A 19,102-nucleotide genomic window follows, 5' to 3' on the forward strand; every position below is an offset into this window, starting at 1 on the left:
GAAACAGTGGAACAAAATTAACATAATTGCAGTGCAATGGAGACCCCAAATCTGTTTTGAATCCTGTGGTACTAACAATGTGCTTTCCTCAGTAACTTCATTTTTAACCACTTCAAATGATTCTCTTCTACTATGAGGAAATCCCAGGTGTTCAGAGTTAGTTGACAGGGTGTTAATGTCATTAACATTCTGCCAGCTCTTACTGTCAGTGTGTTAATGGTGCCCCTGCTGCTCAGTCACTCCCTGTCCTCTAGTTGGTAAAAATGATTTAGCCAGCAGTCAATCAAAAAGCTAAGCTCTATTTGGGCAATACACAGATCTGCCATTGACAAGATCTAAGTAAACGTGGTATATAAGTAGTAAGGTGAACACTGTGACTAATATGCTGTTCAGGCATTAAAAATGCTAAGAATGGGCCACAATACTTAAAAACCCTCTTTAAAGAATGGTCTTCTAGGGGATCCCTGGTGGCCTAAGGGTTAAGTCTCAGCACGATCACCACTAAGGCCTGACATTGATTCAGGCCAGGGAACTAACCCACATATGGCGCAGCAGACCTCTCCTGTCTCACCCACTGCTCCTCTTAGCAATGCATTTCAGTAAATCAACCTGTTCTGCTCCCCACTCTGTCTCTAGTGAATCTTCTCATGACCCCCCACCCACCTCTGGCCTACATACCTATTCACCCACATGGTTAAATAAATAAACCTTTAAAAAAAAAAAAAAAAGGTCTTCTTGCCCATAGGAAAAAGCAGTGGATATTAAGTAGAAGTGATGATTTGATTTTAAAAATAATAGAAAGGAAAAAAAGAAACTTAGTCACAGTTATCATTATGGGTCAAGAAGACAAAAGTTGCAAGAATCTGAATCAGCTTATAATATCTAGTCAAAAAAGAACAGGCCTAAGGGCTGACAAAGCAAGCCATTCACAGGACTCCCTCTCACCGGTCCTAAGCATGGGTTATTTTTCTAAGCTGTGAAATCAGCCATGATTTTAAACCTCATCTGACCATCATCTACAATAGGATACAGACACAGACTACATAGTCCCTCTGTAGGACTTACCTCTCCAAAAATGTTCAGAGAGGCTTTTCCCAGTACATGTAACCTTGGCACTCGGCGCTAAGGTCAAAGACCTGCAGGTCTCAAGAGAAACTGTTACCATTATTTGAAAGAATGAAGATGACCCAGATTAAGGTCATCTTCAGAAATAAGCATTTTTTTAATATATTTTTTTATTGGAGAAACTTATAAGTCAGAGCAAACATTCAGAGGCAGGTTTTTTCATATGAAGTCATCCTTTCCTCATTATGTAAGACTCCCTCTCACTGCAGAATAACCAAAGGCCCCTACCTGATTCTATAGCTCAGGGTATGAATTCTGTCTTTTACATCCTTTGGAATTTATAGCCATATAAATTCCCCATATATATATGTATATATATATAATGATTTTTTTTTCTTTTTTTTCCTACTGATCTGTCTGATATAATTTGTTTGCTAGACCAGTATAATAACCCAGAGGGGTGGGGGAATTTTTCCCTAGAACCCTATCTGGTAACCTTGAAAGACATTAAGATGTTCACTAGAAATTAAAAAAATTAAAAACCATGGCAATGATGGAGGATCAGAATAGAAAAGTTGGAAAAGAGGCACCACACGACCAGAAACCTGACTCACACGATGTCAGAAGCTGGAGGTGGGAATAGAAGTGATTAACATGGTCTTAAAATCAGCTATAGGAATGAAAAATCCTTAGGAGCCAAGGCACAGCCCCTAGCAAAGTGTCAGACTACAGTTAGTGTCACAGGGTGCAGATGGGAGGTAAAGATTTGGAGATTGAAGGCCAATGCAGAATCTCCAGTCTCTTTCAAATTCTACATTGTTATTGAAAATCAACAAAAAACAAACCACTCCACAAAGGATTGAGCCCCTCTCAAAGAAAATAAGATGTTATCAGTGCAATATCTATACTGGCATGGGGCAGAAACCCTTCTGCCTGCCTGTGCCTATGCAGAAGCTCCTGCTGTTGCAAATTTGCTCCCTCTGCAGGGCAGCAGCCTCCTGCCTGCCTGTGACCTGTGACCTTGCCAGTGCTTCACTTCACTGATCTCCATCAGCAGAGGCAGCTCTCCTCCCAAGGCCGCTGGCCTACAACCATGCAGGCCTCTCTTTTAGCAAACCTGTCCATTTTCAGGCAGCCCTTTTCTGCCTATGTGTCTATGTAAGTGTCCTTTTCCTTCTCTCCCTATTTATAATAGACCTACCCTTTTGGATATAACCAAAAGTGTCTTTCTGGTTAGGAAACTCACCTGGGAAACTCGCCAACTTGCCAGTGCCACTGAAAGGAGAGCTCTGGTGAAACTTTTCCCAGAGTGAAACCAAGGACTCCACTCTCCGAACCCAACATCTCCAAAACAACTTCAGCAATGTAAAGTTTTGAGCTGTTGAAGTTATTCTGCAACAACTGAAGTTTACTACAATCAAACTGGAATAACTATGGTCAATTTCAACTCCATATAAGGAAAATACTCCTCATTTAATAAATGAGAACACGTTTGAAAGCTCAAGTGTATAAAATTAGGTAGTGTCTGATACATAGTAAATTTGAATAAATGAGAGAATATTAAAATATTTACAACTTACTAAAAATATTAATATAGATTCTATTTTAAGTCACTGTACACTTAAGCTAAAAAATTCTAATATTATTAACATGACCATATTGATATAAAGAATACCAACAACTTTGCTTTTAAAAAAAACATGATAATAGTAATAATTTCCTAATAAGGTTATTTTATCAATGTGCACTTCAATATATTAGTACTATTATAGACATTATAGATCCCTTTGATCCCAGAGCCTCCCTCCTGTAAATTATAAGATAATTTTCCAGTTTCCTTCCTATCTTTTAAGTTTGTAAATTAGTTTTGCTTGTTTTCCTCTTTCCATCTATTTTTTCAGTGGAAACAAGCAACAATTTGGGGTGGAGAAGTCAGAGGTGATGAGTTTCCTTCTCAAGCCATTGACCATACTTAAAAAGAGGCAAGAAATAGCCTGGGGCACAGTCCATTCATGGAAGAGGTTTCATTCTGTATTTTGGTCAATATTTTTGGAGATTTACTTTAAACAGGTAGATAACACATCTAAAATTGATTGAATGCATGTTCTACAAAGATGATTCAATGTTACTCAAAGTCTTAAGATTTATGTGAAGGAAATTTTTACAACTATAAGCACAACTTAAGATTGTTTAACTTTTCAACTTACATATATAGGGCCTCCCTGGTGGTGCAAGGGTTTAAGACTCAGCCACTACAACATGAGTTTGATCTCCGGCCAGGGAGATGACCCACATGGCGCAGCAGACCTCTCCTGACTATCCTGCTAGTCCCCTCAGCAGTGTATTTCAGTTATCTTCTGTTCTGTTCCCCCCTCTATCTCTGGTGAATCCTCTCACCCCCACACCTCTGGCCTGTACTCTAGTTCTTATATGCATAAATAAATAAATCTTAAAAAAAAAGTGCTAAGTAAAGGTAGGAGCTTGAACTAAATCATCTCTATTGTCTCTAGCTACAAAATTATTGAGTGCCTACACATTACTAAGTGCTGGCACTGTGATAGGTATAAAATAATTAACACACAGGACACGATGCTGGCCATGGGGAAAGCAAGAGAGAGACACATGTAAATGTCAGACTATCAGCAGCATGTCAGGCTATCTTGTGCACTATTCTATTTTCATGGTCTAGCAGTGACTAGCACATTGTAAGTGCTCAATCAATACTGCAATATTATGAAAGAGTAATGGTGAGCACAGGATACTACGGAACTTAATTTAACCAGGTGGTTTGGTGAAACACTGATGCTGTTCTGGAAAGCTCAGAGGGGTGGCAGTACTAGTTTTATTATTACTGTTATTTTAATTTACAGTTCTTTTAAGAGAGATTACTCTTTAAGTAGGTAAAGATACTTTCCAGGGAAACTATTCCCATACTTGTGCCTGTTGTTATTCAATTTAAAGGGTCAATGACCTGAAGCAAAAGAATTTATTAGCAGGGGACAGAAACATTGGATAGATCATCCAGGTACAAACAATCCTATACTAGAAACAGAAACATGGTTCTAATTTTAAAACAATATCAAGAAGCCCACCTTAAGATAATCTTCTCTTTTGCAATGCTCCAAAAAATAGAAAAACACATTAAGTAGGCACAGATTTGTCATAAAACACACACACACACTAAACACACACAGATCTACCATTTTTCTCTGTGTGTGTATATGTGTGTGTGCGCACACGTGTGCATGTGTGTGCATGTTTGTGTGTGTGTACACACCCATATACATTACCCACATGAGAATTAAACATTTTATCAGGAATTTTTTAAAACATAGAAACTCAGTGGGTGTCAGAGAAGTATTCTAAACCAAGAATAATTTGAACAGTTCTATCATTGCAATTCATGAATTGGACATTTTAACCAATTGAACTTATTATTCTTTCTTCTGTAAAATAAATCCCCATATATATTTAAATATAATTATGCAAAGTAACAGTCCCATACATTTTAATACAGTTTTGAGTTCCCTTGTGGACAAATAGTCACACTTTAGTGCCACATAAATGAAGAATAACCATTCATCTGTACCATACAGATACAGAAGACTCTGGATTTCCATTTTATAGTGCTTAATTACCTTCAGAAAGAGAGAAAAAGAATAAGGAGTCCAGGGCAATTTCTAGAGGGTTTTAAATTACTTTTCTTTTTCTAAAGGAGCAAGAAAGACTACTCAATATTGCAAGTTGCTATGTGGCCATAAGCTAACTGTACAAGAAAATAAAAAGAACAAGGGGATCAGGAATTATATTCAATATATGAAGCAAGAATCAAAATCAAAGTTGAAAAATGTAGGTGGTGTTTCTAGCCACAGGACAATATAACATATTTGAAAGAAAAACCTAGTCAGCAATAACGAGAAATTCTCACATTAAGCCTCCCATTGAGGGCAGTTATGTAATCTAAGGTTATTTTTGAGGATTTCCTGTCTTCAGTCACCCACAAACGTATGTTTTCTATTTCTATTTATGAAAGTATGCAGCATCACTAAAGAACCACATGAAACTAAGAAAACAATGTGTTAATCCAAGAACCAAAGCACGGGAGAATGAAAAAAAATCTTCACATAAATATAAAGCACCATTTTCAGAAATTCAAGTTCAGTACCATAACTTCCAACTTGGGTAGGGAAAGAAAGCATATAAGAGGAAAAAAGGCAATAGATTTAACCTTGAAACAAGGTGACTCCCATATAGTTGTTGATGGAATTTACTTATTATCAGATAAAGAATTTATAGTATTTATTCCCTCTAGAGATATAAAATGGTGAATCAATCTGCAGTTCAAAATATTTATTTAAACCCAGAGGAGGAAGATATGGCTTTAACTTTTGAAAACCAAAATAGGAAAAAAAAAAAACCACAGCTCTAATGTAGTTTATCTTTAGACACCAGATTTAACATCAAACAATTCAAGCCAAATGCTATTTTTCAAGTTCTCCTTTTATATGTTTCTGTAATTTATATGAATATATTATATGTAAAATAGGGGTTAAAAACATTAATTTACCAAGAAATGCTTAATGTTATATAGCTACTATAATTTATTTAAATGCATAATCTACTGATTAATTAATCTATCCATCCATTTTATCCTTCACAACCTTTTCAGTCTTACCAAGACTAGTAATCCTCTGATTGACCTTGAAAATGCACATGTACCCTCAGAAAATACCTGCACACAAAAAGAGAATTAAAAAAAAAATAATGCTCTGGGCCTCCTTGGTGGTGCAAGTGGTTAAGACGCAGTCTATGAAGCTATCCCCAGCCACTGCAGCAGGAGTTCGATCCCCAGCCAGGGAGCTACCCACATGGCACAGTAGATCTCTCCTGACTCGCCCGCTGCTCCCCTCAGCAGTGTATTGAAGTCAGTTTGCCTGTTCTGTTCCCCAATCTTTCTCTGGTGGATCCTCTCACCCCCAACACCTCTAGCCTATACCCCAGTTCTTATATGCATAAAGAAATAAATCTTTAAAAAATAAAAATATAATTCTGTTGATGATTTCCATTAAGCAACTGGCTACATAAAAATATTACTTTGTTTTGTTTTAGGTTTAATCAAGCCTCATAAAACTTACCTTGTATATCTTCTGGGTCTTCAAATGAAATTCGTTGAAAAATGACTCTTTTTCCTATTCTACATAGTTCAAAACATCATGAACTAAATTTCACACTGCTAATATTAAAAACAGAAAAAATTATGTATACTTGAATTTATCAGAACGTGAACAGGTTGTTAAGTTCAAAACTAACCATATGGTAGGCAGGTAGGTACATAGATATAAGTAGGTAAGTAGGTAGGGTAGGCAGGCAGGTAGGTAGATAGGTAGGTAGGCAGGTAGACACACACACAGAAAACAAATAAGACATCTAAATAAATAAAGGATATGGTCATCTTTTCCACAAACTTATCATGTTGATTTTCTGCTTGGGGTAAATTCTTGATGTCACGTTCAAGATGAGTAATATGCTGTTCCATTGTTGCAAGGTTGCTCTTGAGAATTTGAGCTGAAACTAAAGAACAATGTGCAAAGCATTTAGAATATTTTACTAGGCATTCCACAAAATTACTAAAACAATATCAGTTAAAGTAATGTGGGAAATAGTTCCATGAAGTCAACTCACATTTTTCTGAATTACTGCTCATAAAAATTCTACTCTCCATGAAATAAGTGAAATCGGGTAATATAAGATAGCAAATCATCATATTTAATATGGAATGTCCCCATTTTATTCAGCCATTAGTTCAAATGAGTCCATTTTAATTTAAATTTATAGATGGAATTCCCACTATTTCATTCTTTAAAATCCAATCTCAAGATTAAAGAGAAACTAAAGTTCAAAGAGATCTTATCTTATTAATGCATATTCTTGGCTGTATAAGTGATTTAAGATTATATAAAAGGATCAAATATTTTTCTTTTGTTGAATATTCTGATTTTTATAAAACAAAATTTGATAAAAGTTTCTGTCTTCAGTACTTTCATACCCACAGAGATGAGAAAAATAACTCTTGATACATAAAGATAATTTAGAGCAAACCCCAATGAACACATATGCATATATACACCCACAAAGCTTCAACATGCCTTCAAATACTATCATTAGTTGCTTTAATTACCCCTAACATCCTCTGCACTTTTCTTTTTCTCTCCTCATTGACAACCAATAATTTTAAGTATTGTAGTCAAACTGTTCCTAAATCCAAGCATATTTTTCAGATCTTTCATGATGCCTTTTTTCACGGGGGTCTTTTTTTTTTTAAATAAACTTAACAGCATTCTATAGATACTCTATTACTGCATGTCTGCCAATTATGTATGAAGACACTTCTATCAATACAAATGGCATTTGGCAGGTTTCTGGTTGAAAAGACAAGGTGAATATTAGAATTTGATAGATAGCCTATGACATTAGCTTTTAAATCCATGCTTCTGAAACAGTTATCATTAAAGGGCCATGAAAAACAAATGGAATAATACCACAGTTCTTTTTTTTTTTACATAAATTTCAATTCATTCAGAGGCATATCAGGATTACAATAAAAAATTCAAGAGACTGACAAAATCAACCCTGTGACAAAATTAAGACAAACACTTTGATACAAATTCATCTCACTGATGCATATACCTTTATGACTCTACAAGGAGAAATTCACTGAAATGTACATGGAAGTTCAAGAGACTGGAAATCAAATATCAACACTAAAGACATTTTTTTCTATTAATCTATGATCTCAAATACTCTGTCCAATTTAGTTCCATTTATTTAGATTTGACAATCTTGGAAATTATTCTTTATTGGAGAAGCCTCAAGAGAGTTTTGTATTGCCAAAAATTTACCAATGGCTCAGTGATCATTGCTTAAAAAATTAGTTTGCTGTGGAGGAAATAATTTTCTCTAACATTAAGAATAAATTTTTTTCACTTGAATTTTTCCAGTAGATTTACACTAATAATTCAAAAGATTTCTCCTTTTCTACTTGCATGACTGAAAAACTGAAGATAACAAATTGACAAGTTGTTTATGTCATTTAGATTACATGGAAGAAATACACTCATAACAACTTTTTGCAATGAACAAAATATGCCCAAAGGCCAGGTTTAGGTCACAATACTAATCCTACTACCAAAAGCAATAGCAATTCCAGTAGCGAAAAAGGGATGATGATGAAGATTCATCTTCTGATTATTCAATGCAGAAATAGTCTATCAAGATATGCTGTACACAAAAAATAGATAAATAATAACAGAATACTTTTAATCTAGTAAAAATACTTTTTTTTACTTCAATATTGAATTCTAAATAAAAACAATAGTTTTCAATCATTTGTCTCCTCAATTTCACATGTCAAATACTTGCTTCTCTATAAATTCCTCTGGATTTCTAGTCCAAATTCCCTACCATTTACAGGCACTTTTTTTCTAAGTTATCTTCCATGACTCACTGCTATAGAAAGACCTTATGGAGGGGTGGTACCTGCTCCTGCTTACATGCAGTCACCTTGGATTACAAGTCCCAGTAAGCCACCCACTGGACTTCCTTAACAGAAGTGCTAATGACAACTAGGCGTGGATATAAGCAGTCATGCTTCACTTATAACTAAACATATGCAGGCATGGCTCTCTTATTTCTGCAGTCCGACTTGGAACCTAGTACTGCTGCAGAGGAAACTTGCAGGAGAAGTGGAAGAGATTCATGGGTAAGAGACACATGGTTTGCCTGTCCTTGGCAGAGACAATGACAGTCTTTACCTTGATTTCTATTTTGAGTTTTGCATCTCATCTTCTGTCCCAGACCTGCTTCACCCCTTTCTTATGGTTCCCTGCCAGAGGTGCCAGAGGGTTTTGTGGCAAGCTTTCAGGCCTCAACGGCCCTGTTTCAGGCCGAGTCTGTTTGGCTGGATACTTGTCAACCAGTGGATCGATAATTTGGGAAGTTTTATTGGGAAATTAATATCCTTTCATCGCTCCCTATGCACACTGATTCTAATAAAGATCTTTCAGACTGAGTCTGCTTTCTTTGCCTTTGTGCAGTGGATGGCTAGATTACATCCCTTAGAGCACATATATTAAAAGTTTGGAGTCCTGTGGTGCCCCTCAGTCATGTGCTATCATCACCCTTTGATTTGAATTAAAATTATTTAAGACTAGTGTCATAAACACAGAGACTCTGCTATGAAACCTTATGCTACTTTATGGTAAGATCTGCATCTAATTCTTTGCTTATACCTCAGTACTTATCAGTGCTTTATGTATGCTAGTCAATAAATATCTGTTCAATAAATATGTATATAGTAGTCCATGGTTTCACATTGATCCTGAGCAGCAGAGCTACTGGGAACTTTATTTCAACCATATCACAAAAAGATATTATATTTAATAAGATATTTTCAGAGAGAGAGAAAAAGACTACATTCACATAGCTTTTATTACAGTATATTGTTAAAACTGTTTTTTTTTTTAAATTATTAGCTATTGTTGAGCTCTTACTGTGCCTGCTTTATAAATTAAACTTTATCATATGTATGTATGTGTATGCATGTATAGGAAAAAAAATATATAGCTTTATATTGGTTTCCATGCTATCCATGGTTTCAAGAATTTGCTAGGGGTCCTGGGCTCTATCCCCAGAGGGTAAGAAGGGCTACTGTATTGCAAGAACTTTTGGTTCAGATTTAAATTTATGACCACTTCTGAAATTGAATGTACATACAGAGGTAAGAAACAATCAATGATCGAAATGTCATCATATTTACTATTATGTAAGTATGGAAAAGAAGTAGGAAGTTGAAATCTGTCTAATATATATAAGGAGGGAGGTTTGCAGGAAATGCTTAGATAAATGGGAAAGTGAGAACTAGGGTAAAGAAGATAAGTAAAGGGGCACCTTTCTATATTAGGCTACCTTATTATTCCCCTCTAATGAATAATTAATTTATGCCTTGGCATAGTAGGATAAAATACTGGAGATGTAATAATTCAAGTATTCTAGCCCATGTACAAAATTTATGACTGTAGCAAATGAACAATACCATTAATATAAAACGAATATCCTTAAATTGGTGGAATTATGGCATCTTAGAGTAAGAATGACATTAAAGAAGATTTGCACCAGCCTCTCAAATTTGAAAAACTCAGGTTACACAGAATCCTAGTCTAAGTTTCTAGAAAACAGAGACCAAGACAAAGCTTGCATATTAAGGTCTTATTGAGATGCTGGTAGAATGCAACCCCAGGGCAATGGGCATGAGGGAAAAGGAAAGGAAACATAACAGGGGAAGTTACTGAACTGGCCGTCACTTTACAAGCACTACAGCTGGTTGTGTAGCATCTCAAATTGTTTGTCAGGGGTAACTTCATGGGGATGTGACCTGCACAGTTTGTGCAGGGCTTCATGCTTAGAAGGTCCCTGTACTTTGTTTAATGCTTTATTATTGTCATTTTTAAATTCTTAATACTTTTTGTAATGATGCCCTGCATTTTCATTTTGCATGAAGCCTCATTAATTATGTAGTTGTTCCTGTTCTCCAGAGTAGACAAACAAAACAACTGCAGCTTGGAAGAATTTGCTAGTGGGGATCAGCAATTCACCTGCCAGTTCCTTCTCACTGCTTGTCTTGCATTGGTGAAATTCTGTTTGAAGGGCTGTCTGTCAACTTTCTACTCTGGCTGGGGAGCAAGGCAGATGACCCAGGCTTGGAGTTGTGATATGGCAGAGGAGAGGCCACCTTATCTACAGTAGTGCATGAACTAGATGCAGAACAGAGGATTCACTATAATAAGTGACTTACTCCATTTTTGACAGTTGATAGAATCAGAAGCATTTTTGTTAACTCATTATCATATCAACCTACTTGAACTCTGCACACATCAGTCCTCATTTTGCCTTGTAACAGCAATGATCAAGTCTCTTTCTTATTTTTATTTTTTATTTTATTTTTTAAATTTTTTTAAAGATTTATTTATTTATACAAGAACTGGGATACAGTCAGAGGCACAGGAGGGTGAGAGAATTCACCAGAGACAGAGCAGGGAGCAGAACAGGCAGATGGACCGAAGACACTACTGAAGGGAGCAGCGGGCGGCAGGAGAGGTCTGCCGCGCCATGTGGGTTTCTCCCTGGCTGGCTGTGAATTGAACCAGTGCTGCAGAGGCTGAGGACAGCTTCACAGCGCGGCGCTCAACCTGCTTCGCCACTGTGGAGGCCCTTTCCTTCCTTCCTTCCTTCCTTCCTTCCTTCCTTCCTTCCTTCCTTCCTTCCTTCCTTCCTTCCTTCCTTCCTTCCTTCCTTCCTTCCTTCCTTCCTTCCTTCCTTCCTTCCTTCCTCCTCCCTCCCTCCCTCCCCACCCTCCCTCCCTCCCTCCCTCCCTCCCTCCCTCCCTCCTCCTTCCTTCCTTCCTTCCTTTCTTTTTTTTTTTTTTAAAGTTTTATTTATTTATTTATACAAGCACTGGGTACAGTCAGAAGCGCAGGAGGGTGAGAGAATTCACCAGAGCCAGAGCGGGCAACAGAACAGGCAGAGCAACAAAATACACTGCAGAGGGGAGCAGCGGGCATGGCAGGAGAGGTCTGTCAAGCCATGTGGGACCCTCCCCTGGTGGCCTGAGATGGAACTGGTGCTGCAGAGGATGCAGGCAGCTTTGCAGCCCAGTGCTCAACTGCTGCACCACCAGGGGAGGCCCCCTCTTTCTTATTTTTAAAGAAAGGTGCCAATCACTTCTTAATCTGCCCAAGGTACAAACACCCAGCTCCTTCAACTAGTCCTCCTAAGGTATACGTGTGAGTCATTAATTAGCATTTTAAGTAATAATTAATATTTACTGACTACTTACCATGGACTAGATACTATTCTCAGTAGTTTTATGTATTAACTCACTTAATCCTCACAAAAACTATATGAGGTTTGTATTACTTTTGAGCAGGTGTAATATAAACCAAATGTTATCTACTCAGGAAACTGCAAATGCAAAGCAATATTTCTAGGACCTGGAGGGCCAATAAGGTAAAATGAAATCTGTACCCTTTATCACTTATTGGCATAAATGTAAGAGCATTTCCTGTGGTTCTTGGATGCACCTCATCTTGCCCTATTCCACTTTGTCCCAGGATGCGATGACCAACCTTGTCGCCTGGCAGGAGTGAGGCACCAGCTGGGTCTCAGTATCAAAACTGGCATGGTTTCATAAATAGATCAATAAGGTTTGAGCTGGCAATGGCACCATTCCGGTTTTGAGACCCACAGGGTCTTATAAACACAATCAGGATTGAGACTGCACCAGTGCCAATCAAGTCTTGGAAATGTTGCCTATTTTGAAAATGGGCAATCAGGTTTGAAAGGAAAGTACCCTGAAGGGAATACAAACAGGGCAGCAGAGATCAGGACCTTCATTCATCAATACCTTCATTAATCTAGACCTTATCATCTGATCTCTGCTTCTGACCACCACCTCCTCACGGTTGATGCCTGATCCTCCAGCATCATCACCTGGTTGACTACCTGACCACATTCCTGCCTCCAGCTCTGCTTCCACATCACCTGCTTATAAGTGCTGCAGGTCTGTGCCTTGCACCTCTGAAAGAGCTATACACTGGTGCCCAATCCTCTGGTACAACCTCCAAAGAGCTGCCCACCATTGGTCTGTGGGTGACTCCATCAGAGCTACAACACTGATGCCTGACCCTCCACATCACCACCTGCTGACCAGTGTTGAGGAGCACTGCCTACCTCTGCCCATCAACCTCTAAGTGTTGTCCAGCATCTCTAAATTGTTCACCACTTCTGATCCTGCAGCACCCCTGCTTGACTGCTGGCCCTGCCTGCTGTGCATCAGGCACCACCTCTTGGTGCTGCTGGGTCTACTGCTGTCTAGCCTACTCTTCAAATTTCTGCTGCTGGCTGCTGTGGTGCTGCCTCAGTAGTGCCACCTGTGAGTAAATCCACTTACTACCACAAGTTGGGTTGTGTTCCACCATGTATCAGTGTGCCACCAGATCTAGGCTCTCATTGAAAGGACCACAGCTTAGCACAAACAGCTTTTTGTTTGGACTACTCGACACTGTGGAGGCTATCTGGGTAGGACAGATAGTCTTAGAAAATCTTTCCTTTTTCCCAATTTCCCCTTTTTTAGTAAGCCCTGTTGTTGCATGCTGAGCCTGAGTCAGTTCTTGCTGTAACAAGTACATGGGAGGAGTCATAAAACATGACACCTCCCCAAGGTTTTGGAAACATTCAAAAGTACATGTCACCTAGATTTGAGTGGGACAGGCATGGTCTTAAGAGTCAAACCAAACTGAATGCTAAATTATGCTACACTGGGCCTCCCTGGTGGCACAGGTGGTTGAGCGCTGCACTGTGAAGCTGTCCACAGCCTCTGCAGTGTGGGTTCGATCCCGGCCGGCCAGCAAGAATCCCACATGGCAAAGCAAACCTCTCCTATCTCGCCCGCTGCTCCCCTCAGTAGTGTATTACGTCAGTCTGCCTGTTCCATTCCCTGCTCTGTCTCTGGTGAACCCTCTCACCCTCTCGCGCATCTGGCCTGTACCCCAGTTCTTACATAAATAAATAAATCTTTAAAAAAATAAATTATGCTACACCAAGTACTAGTTGGGCTACCTTTGGCCAATCACTTAACCTCTCTGGGTCTTCTTTTCCCTATTTGTAAAATGAATGTAATATTGTTCTTAAAGGTTAATCATTCAATTAAACAATTTTACAGCTATAAAGCGACTGCCATTATACCTGGTACATACTAGGTAATCTATAAACATTCATTTCACCATCCACTATTCTTCACTCTACACTGTACCTTCTAACAAATTCCTGTATATGTATCACTAAGAATCAAATAATTTAGATGTAATCTGAACAATAACAAACAAAAAAACCTGGCTATACTCTACCTGCTACTCCACTATGGCCTTATTTAATTAACATTGTTCTTTTGCAAATCAAAAGAACTAAACTTAGATTGTATTTTCTGTTTGGAGGTTTTACAGGGTACATGGGATTTTAGGTCTGGGAATTAGTGACAATTATACTAATCAACAGTCAATTTGTAAGAGATATTAGCAAAGTTCTAAATTTAATGAATATTTCTAGAAATAAAAAACCTGAGCAGTAGCCTTTATTTCTCTGGAGATATATAAATATTATTTTGCACCTTTTAGATTTGACTTAAAATGGGCAGATTTTTAAAAGAAAGTATTAGAAAAGAATGAACACACATGTACTTGCCTGACTACTTGTCTTGAATACATTTGCTTCACTCTCAAGAGCTGGGGGTCAGTGTGAGTAATTATGTCTTAGCCTACACTACTTCTATTATTACTTGAAGATGTATGTATGTATGCATGGATGGATGGATGGGAGGGAGGGAGAGGGAGAGGGAGAGAGAGGAGAGGAGAGGAGAGAGAGAGAGAGAGAGAGAGAGAGAGAGAGAGAGAGAGAGAGAGAGAGAGAGAAAGCATGTGTGCACATGTGTGTGCAAGATTTTTTTTTTTTTTTTAAATGGTTGTGGGAGGAGATGAGGAGATGGCGGGTACCTGGAGTTCCAAGAACATTTAAATACCAGAGTGGATTAGAAATGCTTGTCTCCAGCATAGCTTCAGCCTCAGGGTATATTTTTGTGCCTGTCATTATATTAGTTCACTAATATAAATTAGGGAGTATTTAATGACAGTGCAAACATTTTCTATCTGAGCAAATTCCTACTACAGGCATTTTCAATGACTGATTAGTCAGTCTGGTGGCACTTTAATTTTTTTCTCTCATTTCATTTTTTACATCTGCTACTGAATTGCTGAATCTGAAATATAACACTAAAAATTAAATTATAGCTATCAGGTTCTTTATTATAGCTTTCTTCCTTGTACTCCATAAATAACCTTTTAAGCTCAGTATACTCTCTTGAGTTATATGTAGGGAGAAACTTTCCCCACAAATCTTGTTTATCTACTTACTTTATTTGAAAAATATACATAGGCTTTTTTCATGGCTTCAAGCAAATATCTGAGAGTGGTCTGATCTTCATTCAAGATACTTTAAGACTTACACTAATTCAAATATTAAATGATATTTTAAATTGAAAAACTCTTAATTACATAATATATTAGGGAACTGATATGCATTCTGAGGGGAAAAAAAATCACAGTATTCTGGTGACATTCTCCAGACCATGTACAGCATTTGTAATTTAATTTAAATATAGAAGCTTTTCCAGGAACTTGATAATTTTTTCTCTCAATTAAATACTTCCGTAAATTTCTTTCCACTGACAAAGTAAGAGTACTTATTGTATCTTTGCTTTAAGAAAGGCCAAGTTGAAAAAAAAAAAGGGCCAAGTAAAAATTTACTATTAAAAGTCTGTATGTGAATAGGCTCAAACATGATTACAAGCCCTGTAATTTTCCTTAAATTAATATATTTTGTTGAAGAATTACTATCAGTTGATGGCACACCATTTAAGTGACTCATTCAGAAAACATATGTTGAAAAGAAAAGGACACTATAAGCAGTCTGAACAATAAGCACAGTTGTATTCTTTCTCAAGTACATTCACAAGTAAATAGTTTCATCTTATATTAATGCTAGACATGGAAATAAAGTCAAAGGGTTATATAACAGCAACAGAAAAAGCTCATCACTGTGAACTTCTCAGACCTTTAAAGAAAATAAGTAGTAAATGAAACCCAAATAAGAAATTCTTATGAAGAAAAAAATCATTTAGAATATAATGCTTGCTTCAGGGAGAAAAATGTTAAAAAGTCAACTTAACAGAAAACACACAATTTAACCAGAATCCTTATTAAATGAAATTTAAAAATACACATTCCTAATATTTATTCAAAATTGTCACCACTTGCCTCTATTTCATGAGTTGTAGGAATAAGGTGCAGGTTTTCTAAATTGGATTCATAATATGGTTTGAACTAACATGCAGAACAGAAGTATTTCCATATGAAAACTGTTTTATAAACCATGTGCACATTTAACTCTAAAAACTTCATTAAGCATATTTCAACATCTGGGTTCATACATCTGTAGAAGTTCTGTCTGAAAGTTATTTTTTGTCCTCTTAATAAACAAATGAAGCCATCTGACAAAATGAGGAAAAACATTTAATAATGATAGAATGTATGCCTAAAGGACAGCTTCAGTAAAAGGAGGAACAGAAAGCTTGAGACCCAGTAAAGAATGATTTGCAGAGAATAATTCTGTAGCCTGAGTACTGAACCACCAGCAGTGGACAGATAGTCAAGCTGCCTGTGAAGAATTGTAGTTCCCTCACCTGTTGTGTCTTCTGCAACTGTTATTCTGCCTGCAGCAAATAGTATGTGTGAATTTTTAAATCAAAGGCTAAAAAACAAACAGAAATCTCATACTCTTGTTGACAGTTTTAGCTCAAGGCCAGGATTGGAAAGTACATATGCAAACTGAAGCTTCTATAAAACAATGCTGGATATAGTCTTATGAAATAGTTGGTGCTCATCAAGAAGATTCCTTCTAAAGTTTATTTTCCTTGCAGTAAAAGCTCCCTCACTCACCCATACTTCAAACTAGAGTAATTTTTTTTTAAAGATTTACTTATTTTTTTATTTCTATAAGCACTGGGTATAGTCAGAAGCACAGAGGGTGAGAGAATTCACCAGAGCCAGAGCGGGGAGCAGAACAGGCAGAAGGACCGAGATACACTGCTGAGGGGAGCAGTGGGCGCAGCAGGAGAGGTCTGTGCGCCCTGTGGGACCCTCGCTGGTGGCTGGGGATCGAACCTGCACTGCAGAGGCTGTGGGCAGCTTCGCAGCCCAGCGCTTAACCGCTGTGCCACCGGGAAGGCCCCAAACTAGAGTAATTTTAATGGTCAAGTCTTTGTTGATTGAGATTGGGCTATATGAAATGGACCATCCCTAGATATTTTGTTAAAATGGCTGGGACAACATTCTCCTCAATAAAAGAATGCCAGAACCTTCAAATGCTAATAAATCCTTTATAACAATCCTATCCTAAGGTTTTCTCACTTTTGGATTCTATAAAATATATTCTTCCATTCTTCATTCCTTGGAATTAGAACACTATTGGTAAAAGGGATCTTGTCAAAGGAGTCTACTTCATATCACAGTCAAAGGTTGTAAAAATAAATTAGTGATTGTGGGCTATGAAAATGTAGACTTCTTGACTATGACTAGAAAGAAAAAAAATTAATTTAAGAATCTAAAATTACAAGTTTGTAAAATTTGGAATTTTGAGTCTATATGTATACTTAGCCTTGGGCTATAATATTTAATAATTTTGGAAAAAAATTCACAAAACCACATAGAAAATAACTCTATTAAATGTTGCGAAAGTTCTGATAAACCAGATGTGAGAAATGATCATACCAGGATAACTACCTGTTTCTTGAATCTGCATTACAATTTTCATCTGATCAATCACTTAATGGTAGCTTTATTAACATGTCCTTACTCTATTATATTATATTGTTAATAAGGTGTGGAAAGATTATACGATTGATAAACCATTTGAATATTTTCTCACACATACTACTTGGCAAGGATTAAATACATGTAGATAGTGTCATCATAAAGCTATAATGCTATATTAAAAGGATGTTAGGCTTCTTGAGCATAATTTTTGTGATTGTGGCCAAATTTTCCATGAACTCTATTCCTAAACTTAATAAGGCAATTAATTGATCTGTATAATATGACATAATTATTCTTGCATTTAACCAGGGTTCTCTGGAACAACACTAATGCATAATGTCCATAAATGTGCATATATAAAAAGCCATCAACTTTCACCCAAATTGAATGCAGATTGTCATGAGATCAGTGTCAGTGCTGAGGTCATATGTTGGAGTCATTAGAGTTCATTCCACATTAGTACTGCCCAGATTAGCAGTTTTTCTGTTTGGTAATAGGGTTACAAGTCAAATAAAAGATGCTTGGAAGGGTATAGTAATCTTATGGCTACATTCTCCTGATTCATTAACTGACTGTGAATCCTAATAGCATTACTATATGTCCACAGATCAGAGACTATCAATGCAAACTAAACCAATTAGAGGATATAATTCCCGTAATTTTTGAAGTTTCTCACTACTGAAATCAGTCATAAATAAAGTAGGGTTTATCCAGGTAGTATCATCTCATAAACCTATTATACCTTAATGTATTTTACCTAATAAGCAAATGATGGATTAAAAGATGAGATTCAGAGGTAGGCAGGGTCTTGTAGGATAAGATAAGGAGTTTAGGTTTCATCCTAAATGGAGTGGAAAAGCACTGAAGGGCTTCAAACAGGAGAAGTTGATTACATTTATACTTTAAGATAACTCTGTCTGATATACAGGGACTGGAGAAAGAGGATAAGAATGGAAAAGGGAGGAGTTATAAAACAATTATTATAGTCTCTACAGCATGATGGTGGCTTAGATTAGCATGGACAGAGATGCACACTATGTATGCATTGCTAGGTATTTTAGAGGTAGAGCACACTGGGGTGGGTGAAATGTGACCTGTAAAGAAGAGGGAATTATTAATAATGATTCCCAGGTTTCTGGAATGAACAACTGAAATGGATACATTTGCAGGGGATACTTGCGAGGAAAGATCAAGAGTTAGCTTTGGACCTTCTATATTTTAATTGCATCCAATTTGAGATTGCAAATAGGCAGAAGAATATATGGGTCCAGAGCTCAAAGGAAATACCTCAACTTGATAAGTGAAATAAGCATTTGCATACAGATCCTACTTCATAATTGTTACATTGTTTCATTACATTGCTATAATATAAATTAGTATATAGTTTTCAGGTTGTATAAATCTAGGTAATAATTCCCATATCCCTGACTCATTTCAAGTAAAAATATTTCCAGATGTTGGTTAAGGTGATTTTGCTTTAGGCTAATGCTTGTAATTTATTCCTATTTTCCTCCTTATTTCTCTGAGTTACTCTAAACTTGTACAGCTACCATGGATAT

The 19,102-nt window shown here is 37.0% G+C and overlaps 1 protein-coding gene across 1 annotated transcript in view; it reads right to left on the reverse strand.

The window, feature by feature from the left end:
* Positions 1 to 4,792: 4,792 nt before the first annotated feature.
* The window catches only part of LOC119245581 (protein diaphanous homolog 2), a 711,837-nt gene continuing 697,527 nt past the window's right edge, over positions 4,793 to 19,102 (reverse strand). Inside the window, exons 23-24 of the mRNA XM_054695882.1 lie at positions 6,491 to 6,636; positions 4,793 to 4,831 (exon numbers count right to left, since the gene is read on the reverse strand). Coding sequence (XP_054551857.1) covers positions 4,793 to 4,831; positions 6,491 to 6,636 — 185 coding nt within the window. The remainder of the gene's footprint in view (positions 4,832 to 6,490; positions 6,637 to 19,102) is intronic.

The sequence above is a fragment of the Talpa occidentalis genome, unplaced genomic scaffold (assembly GCF_014898055.3).
Source record: "Talpa occidentalis isolate TD23 unplaced genomic scaffold, MPIMG_talOcc4v2.1 talOcc4.15, whole genome shotgun sequence".
Lineage (NCBI taxonomy): Eukaryota > Metazoa > Chordata > Mammalia > Eulipotyphla > Talpidae > Talpa > Talpa occidentalis.